The sequence below is a fragment of the Dioscorea cayenensis genome, chromosome 20 (genome assembly GCF_009730915.1).
Source record: "Dioscorea cayenensis subsp. rotundata cultivar TDr96_F1 chromosome 20, TDr96_F1_v2_PseudoChromosome.rev07_lg8_w22 25.fasta, whole genome shotgun sequence".
In the NCBI taxonomy this organism is placed as follows: domain Eukaryota; kingdom Viridiplantae; phylum Streptophyta; class Magnoliopsida; order Dioscoreales; family Dioscoreaceae; genus Dioscorea; species Dioscorea cayenensis.
In genome coordinates this window covers 27,173,495-27,181,962 of record NC_052490.1, presented here as the reverse complement: position 1 = coordinate 27,181,962, position 8,468 = coordinate 27,173,495, and the positions used below count along the sequence as shown (strand labels likewise).

Sequence of the window (8,468 nt, the reverse complement as noted above, 5' to 3'; positions counted from 1 at the left end):
ATTAAACTATATAAAAAAATTTAATTCACATTAAATACCAACAAAAAAAAAATTGTCCAATAATCCAAAATCCAAATAAAATCATACTAAAGTCGAAGTCTTAATAAAAAAAAATAATATAAATTTGAAGATTTTAAAACATTGCGCTTAAAACAGTTGGATTTATAAATGTGGGCTTTTAGAATTTCAGAGGTAAAAAAACCCGAGTTGTTTGAATTTCCTTGTATGACCCCAATTTAAATCAAGACAATCGAAACATGTTCAAACCCAACCCATACTGAAGAAGAAGAAGAAGAAGAAGAAGAAGAAGAAGAAGAAGGGCAGCCAGGAACAGATCCAGATCTGACCATTTTTAGGTACCTATAAAGGATTTTTAAGTAATTTCAGGGAGTAATATACAAAAAAAATACAATGGCCAACAGCCACTGCTCAAGAATGCAATCAGAAATGAGAATTATATGGTAATCAGAAATAATCAAAATGCTAAAGATAGATAAAATGAAAACATGAATGCATGATAGGAAATAGGAAATGCCATCAAGTTAAAACTTGGAAGTAAATCTAGAGAAATGTAGCAGCAGATGATGTCCAGGAGTTAAAACTGCTGGGCAGACAGAATAAACCCAATGCAGTTAACCACCAAAAAAAAAAACAAAGGAACAAATCAAAATTAGTTTTCTGGTAGTCTAGATTATGTATCTTGGCATAGATTTTTCTCAAGTTAACCTTGAACGACAGTCAACTGTTCGAACTCCAACAGAGATAAGTTGTTGTCCTCCTTAACGGTGAAATCAGCCGGGTCTGTGACCTCCACTCGGCCCCATTTATCCACCGCAAGCCTCATTGATCCCTTGAACATTTCGATTTTTGCATTTCGAATGATAACAGTTGAATTCTCTTTCATCAAGTCCACTGTAACTCACACACAAAAGAAAATGGGTCAATCAATTCCTTGGTGACTACAAATGTGCAGCAAGTAGTAAAACAGTGTATAGTTAACAGACACTGCAAACAGGCAATACAAATATTTCCTATATTAATAATCACCAATGTGTAACTGACATTAATGGTCTCTCACATCTAATTTCTAACACATTCTATAAATTTAGACACAAAAGCACATACCAATGTTTGCGTGAAAATTTCAAATGTCAAAAATAAGAGAGCAGCATACATCCACGAAAAACTTTAGAAATGCAACATTTTCATCATCCAAACAAATTTTCATACATCAGATCAGAAGTATCTATCATTACTCCTTAAGGGAGAAAGAACAAAGAAGCCAAGTGTAAAGATACAATTAGAAGTTTCAAGCTGTAAAAGCAATATCAAGGCAAGTTTGAGCATGATCATAGTGGTAAATACAATACTAAGAATACAACATCCACCAGAGAACAAGCTTTGCTTGTGTTGCGTTTTTTCCCCTTTTTCTATAGGGGACGTTTTAGTTAGCTGTAGACAACAATTCAAAACAAATTGATGTTTCACTTTCTTAGCAACCAACTTGACGTTGCATGCAAAAGCATTAAATTATCTAGCAATCTAACATCTAATGGTCTTTCAAAAGCAATAGTTTTATTTTAAGGGCCAAGTGATTTACTGATAATGCAAATATCTAAGAAAATGAACCAAAAAAAAAAACTGCACGAACACCTATTTCTGTTGGAAAAGTAAGCCAGGTAGGTAGGCATAGCGCCCTTCAATTTAGGTCCTCCAATGTCTCTTCAAAATGGCTTCCATACATTGCCAAGAACCATGAACAATTGCACTTACTAACACCTCCAACTAAACCCCAGATCTCTCTAACAATCTCAGCATTTTGCCATGAATTTTGATAAGACGGGTAAATTGATAGCCAATAGACATAGCCAGACTTGAAAGGTGTTTAGCTCATAGAAGTGGGACCGAAACATGGAAGAAATGAAGTGGGATTTCTATAGAATTCACACCTCTTTGCCAAAACAGACACTATCATGCATTTGGGTAAAATACTAATGAAGTGTCAAATCAAACTTGACTTGAGACAAATTGATTAGATAGAAACAATTTGGTTAAAATGTATTTCAAGAACATGACAAACAATTTTTCAATAAGTTGAATTCACCAAAGGCCACAACAAACTTTCTAGGCACAGCCTCAGCTAGGGCACAATTAAGCCCAAACTCAACTAAGCTCAAGTTTGGTCAAACCTACCAAAGCCTAAGCCAACTAGACCCTGTCACGCCCCAGAAAAATTATGCTAGGCCAGAGCATTGACAGTACTGCAAATATCAAATGAAACTGAATTTGATGGGATTTAGAATATTGGAGCCAGTCATGTTCTCATTTCATTTTGTAAGGCTTCACTATAGTATGACCTCAGACACTATTCACAAGTCAAAAGGGGGAGCAGAGAAAATGGAAAAGATATCCACCAATTCAGTAAGCAGTTTCACAAACTAAATCTGGAGAAGTGTAATTGCTTCACAATGCCACTACCTTTAACAAAAAAAGCCACCTTAGCTTGGAGAAAAAACAACACTTTGTGGTCTGAGGTGGTTATCGTGCGCGCAAAACCAATTTCAAGGGCAGGACAGAAAAGAAATGTCGAAATCAAGGTTATGACATTGATGCTTTAAAGGTCATCTTTATCATGCTTTTTTATTAGATCATATAAGAAGAATAAACTCAGCAAAGGCAGGTTTGTACAGAGATTAACTCAAAGTCCCCACTCCCTAACTATATAGATAGCATAAAAAGTTTAGCGGGCAACCATTCGAACTCATGTCAAAGGCAAAACACAATATCAAATTTGATGGCACTCTAATATTATGCACACCACATTCTCAAGACATCTCTTCAAACAAGGTTGGCACACTTCACTTAAAACAAGGTCACAAAAAAGTTAACAATGCGGGGATGGATGGTTTAAGAGCTAAACAAAAATAAGAGATAATTCAACAATTCATAGAGGAAAGGAAGCTAAAACTGAGTCATAAATGGGGCATAACAGAAAGGAGTAATGAAGAAGTGAGGTTCACGGAAAATGGGTTGACCAAGGTGAAAGAAGATACACAAATATGAATCATTAGTTTTGGCCACACAATTTAAAGCTTAAACTCAGTGCTTTACCATGCAACGGATCAAGACTGGAAGACCTGCCAAGCCGACTGTTATTTGGCAAAAGTTGAAAGGAAATTAGAAAACTTGCTGAGTTGACTCATGATTGAACAAACTTGAGATTCACAAGAATTTTAGAACTTATGAAATCAAGGATTACTTGATTTGTAAAAGGTTAAGATGCCAAGTTGGAAGTTTAAACCTATTGTTTATAATTTTATGTTTAATCAGTTAATGGATAAGTGGTTGTTTGTGAGTGACTGAATTAAGTCATGTCTTAGTCATGAGTTTCCGATTTTGACTTGGATCAATTGAATGATATTCACCAAGACTGGACATAATATTCTTATAAGATAAAACTCAACCTCAAGTTTCTTGTACGGTAATAATCAACTATCAACTGTAGTAGCCAGATCAAACCTTAATAACGTGCTTGATAATATAGCTGCTTTTGCTGAATTGCAATTACCATTATAGATTGTATTATTAGGTTTAAATTCAAAGAGCACCTACTAAAGCACAAATGGTAAAGCTTCATAACAAGCTAACAAAAAAAATTAATTATTCAAACAATAGACAAAATAAATCAACAGTTCTAAATCTCTTATGAAAAGTAATATATGGCATAAAAGCCTGGATGGCATAAAAGCCTGGATGTGATATTAAATAGATATTCCTTTTTGACACAAGAGAATGATAAAAGAAGATTTAGGATGGATTGACTGTAACGCAAATTTCAACAAAAAATTCGTGACCCCGTGCAATGAAAATCAACCCTCTCAATTCCCAAGTATTATGCTGTACATCTTGCTAAAGGCCAGTCCTAGCAGAAGGGAAAGATAGAAAGAGTGTAGAAAATTGACAGTCAGCAAAAGAGAGAATCTAAAAGAAATTACCATATTGCAACCCCCATAAGCGCCATAACATCCAAGCATGCCACAGTAACTACTGATGCTTTAGAATTGTGCTTATAATTCCCTCGGTCCAATTAATTATATTGTGGTAAGTTCTAAAATTTCACGTTCAGTGTCAGATTCAGTACCTCAGTCTCCAAAATTGCATCAGTGGTTCTAAGCATTTCAATCGCTTCAACTGTTTCCTACATGGCTTTAGTGTATTTTCATTTTTAGAATTTCAAAATTAGGAAATTTTCAAAAAAGAAATAATTTTAATTGTTAAAATTATGTGAGATAGATGGCCACACCAGATTATCCTAAGTGTTAAAAATCATTTCACAAAAGGATTTCTGAAGCAAAGCTTGTTCAGTAAATGGGGGTTGATTAGATCTAATAAATCACTTAAACGAGGGTACAATCCTGAAAAATAAATAAGAATATGTTAAACTTCGACACTTATATGTAGCAAATTGAATATGCAAACCAAAACAAAGAGCGCAAACCTATTTTATATAAGACATTTAAATTATTGACCAAAAAGACGAGACCTTTGTGAACACCACTTCCCACAACCCACAAATAATCAACAAGAACATACGAGCAAACCAAATATAATGGAAAATGGGAGAATGAGAAATATGTGATGGTGCCCAAAAGCAGTCTACATATTGGAAAAGGACCATATAATTATATAAGCATGCACCATATATGATTCTTGTAAAAAAATCTCAGTGAAGTACAACCTTGGTCATTCCTTGCAGTGAAAACAATCATCCCAGTTTCATCTCCAACCAAACATTCAGCAACACGTGATTGGCGAAATTGTTGCCCATCAGGGCGTCCCCTCTGCACCACCATCTTTGTGCTGACAACCTTGACAATGAGAGTGTGCCCACTTGTCACAGGACGAAGCTGATCAACCTTAGTGAAAACAGGCTTCCTCATTGCAGCCTTTTGCTCAGCCATTGTTTCAATTATCCTAAAATTAGCCAATTATTTATCAAAACAATACAACCATAAAACCAACACACCCAATTATCAATAATTTAGCATCACCTTATTTCCCAACATTCAACAGAAATTATTGTCAAAATTTGTTTCACCAATAAAGACCAGTTAATAAACAAAAATGCAGAACAAATAGCTCCCTCATTACCTTACAGGCAGAAATTTTTTCCAGAGATCCATCACATAAATCTAAAAAAAAAATAATAATAAAAACTTAACTTTTGGCTTATACTTCTCATCTCTTTGATGTACCCCAACTTAAATTTGAGCAACCATGAGAATCATATGAAGATACCAATAGCATTGATCAAAAGATAAATTAAATCAATAATTATACATATAATCAAAATTACATGTTTCCTAAAGACGGATGCAAAAGATCTTCTATTTCCTCTTTTTTTTATGTGAAAGAAAAGGAAGCCTAACTTGTGGCTTTAAGCTTCTCATCTCTCGCTGATGTACCACAAAATATATTAATTAATAAATTTTGGCAACCATGAGAAACATATGAAGAAAGCAAGAACATCGGACTAAAGATCAATCAAAAGAATAATTAGACATAAAAAATTAAATATTTCCAAGAGACCGATATAAAAAATCCAAATAAAAAACCTAAAATTTGGCTATAAATTTCTCTTCACTCGCTGCCGCAGCACAAAGCGATAAATTTGAGCAACTTTAAGAAACATAGATAAAGAGCAAATAAACAAATCCCTGAAATTCTTAAAGCGATTAAATAAGGGAAAAAATCATTGAACAAAATTCAAATCTTCAGAGATTTCTCACAAGAAAGAGGAGATCTAACAACAAGAATTCAAGAGATCAATCAACATAGTCCTTAAAGAATTGGAAAAGCTTACAGATTTGGGATTCGTGACCTCTGATGCCACGGAAATCGAGAGATCCGTGCGTATTTGAAGGGAAGTGGAAGAAGGATGGGGATAGCAGCGCAACGCTAAAGAAGAAGCTTGGGTTGGATTCAGTGTCGACGATGGATAGTTTGATCAGGAAGTGTTACAAATCTCGAGGCAATGTTTGACGGTGAGATCGATATTTGATTATTTTTAAGAGGTTTTTCACATGCCACCCCTCGAAAATAATGAAATTACTTGTCACGTTTAATACCATTTTATTTTGTTAAAAAAAAACCTAATGGATGTCAACAAACTCTTGATTTTTGATAGTGGATCTCCTATGTAGAATATTCAGATTCTGCTAATAATTGTATTTAAATCGTAACTCACACAAGTGAGGGCACAAAATGCATAGAGGTGTTAATTTTATATTTGTGCAGGTCTTTGACATGGTTTATCCACTTTATCATTAAAAAAAAATAAGTGCTAATTCATTATATACAAGTGATGATTTATTTATATAGTATGTTTACTAAATAAGTTTTTTGAATGACGTGAATGCCAACTTTATCCACATCATTATTTAGTCATTTTTTTATTTAGAGTTTAAAGTTTAATATTTAGTATTTATAGTTTAAGTTTTTAAAATTTTGGGTATAAAGTTTTATAGCTTATTGTTTATATAGGTTTTTTTTTATATATAAGCCCTATTTCTATTAAAATTTCATTTAAATCAGTTTTAAAAAAAAATAGATAAGTTGTTGTTTATTATTATCCTATTAAAAAAAATAAAAAATATAAAAATAAATAAATAATAAGGGGGTTATATTGAATGAAAGTAAAAAAAATATCTTAATAATAATAATAATAATAATAATAATAATAATAATAAGGGAGGACTACAAATTATAAAAAAATTCAAAATTTCAAAATTTCAAAAATTAAACTTGTAATAGTCCGACGGAGAACATGCGAACATGGAGGAAAAAACCAGAAAAGGAAAGATATAGGAGGGATAGGAAGAAAAAAAAGAAAGAAGAAGAGTGAGCCCGAAAAAAGAAGAGGAAGCGAAAAAAAGAGAGGGAGAGCAATAAATAACAAGAAAGAAAAAGAAGAACAACAAAAAGAGAGAATGAGACAGAAAAGACCCGAGGCAAAGAACGTAAAAAAAAAAAGAAAAGATCAAAAGAATGGAGACGAATCCAACAAAGGAAAAGATGTATGATATCTTTTTATATATAAAAAAAAGTACAAATTGAAGAGACATATGAACTTTTGCATGAATTCATGGTTATTCTCATTTAAACCATGCGTGTATACATCAACCCCCATGTGATGTTGTATATGTTAAGCACCATTTAAGCTCTGCATAATTTAAACTAAACATTTTTCCCATATATATATATATATATATATATATTTATGCATGCGAAAAAAAACTACTTAGGGGCCATTTGGTTCGTGGTAATGTAAAAAAATTATCACGTGTTACGTGGTAATCTGAAAATATTACCATGTTTGGCTTTGCACCGGTGGTAATATGGATGGTAATATCACATTACCAACTTATAAATATTACCAAGAAAGTGATAATCCTATTACTACCAAATTTGGTGTCTATCTTGGATTACCGTGGTAATCTTATAACTTTTTATATTTTTAATAAATTGATTACCATGACAACCAAACACGGCAATGAACTATTCCCAGTAATAAGAGTTTCCAACAAAACATGGTTATATTAAATTACCACAATATTCCCAACCATATAACATTCTCACTCATATTATCATGGTAATCTCGTTGCGTGATAATATGTCAATTACTATGAACCAAATGGCCCCTTAGTGTTATGTAATTGCCCAAACAAAATAATGTGCATCTTTGCAGGCCCCACCTTATGTCTATACCATACACATCTAGCCTATATTGTTTGAATTGAAACCATGGGCCATTCCTTCGTATTATTATTATTATTATTATTAAGGAATGAAACAAAGTCAAAGGGTAAATTGTGTTAGGCTTTCACACTCATCTCATATTAAGATTAATGAAACCTGTTAGTTCTGGAGGAGTTGATCACTCAGTTCGGCACAACCTTATCTATGTCTGGGGGGCCAAGCCTGGAGAAACAATCCACTAAAAGAGGTAAGAATGAAAAGTACAACACATTTTCTCACTCATACAATAACAAAGAAAACCCTCTTAAGATTGCCTGATGCCTACTTTCCTCAACCCACACATCTTTGGATCTCTCACGCGTGGCTCATCCTAAATCTTAAAGCATGGTATTTTATATAGACGAAACTACGTCTCAATAGATCTTCCTCTTTTAAACTTTTTCGCGGCCTCCTAACTTGGACACCTTCCAAAGTTAGATGTTGCAACCGGACTTGCAACACTACCCACCTTATTGAACCTAATTGAGTTTTAGCCCAGTTGCAACTAAACTTGCGACACCTTCAATCCTCCCAGTTCCTTCAGTTCACTTCATAGCAGTTGACTAGTCCTGAGCTCTTCTTACCTATAACCACTTCCTTCCTCACGTCATTTCAGCAAGCCCTTCTCCTAAGGGTTGCACCACCAAGGCGTGAATGCCATCTCACCAAAG

The 8,468-nt window shown here is 33.6% G+C and overlaps 1 protein-coding gene across 1 annotated transcript; it reads right to left on the bottom strand.

Annotated features, from left to right (window-relative positions):
• Positions 1 to 515: 515 nt before the first annotated feature.
• On the bottom strand, positions 516 to 6,013 carry LOC120251712 (uncharacterized protein At4g28440-like). The gene is made up of 3 exons (XM_039260348.1): positions 5,864 to 6,013; positions 4,739 to 4,974; positions 516 to 912 (listed from the first exon to the last, which is right to left on the bottom strand). Exons 2-3 carry the CDS (start codon positions 4,959 to 4,961, stop codon positions 722 to 724), a joined length of 414 nt encoding a protein of 137 aa, XP_039116282.1. The 5' UTR covers positions 4,962 to 4,974; positions 5,864 to 6,013; the 3' UTR covers positions 516 to 721.
• Positions 6,014 to 8,468: the final 2,455 nt, after the last annotated feature.

Coding starts and splice junctions, on each gene's coding strand:
- LOC120251712 (XM_039260348.1), bottom strand. CDS start 4,961: ATGGCTGAGCAAAAGGCTGCAATGAGGAAGCCTGTTTTCACTAAGGTT. Junction 913..4,738: donor CACTGCAAGGAATGACCAAG/GTTGTACTTCAC, acceptor TGTGAGTTACAG/TGGACTTGATGAAAGAGAAT.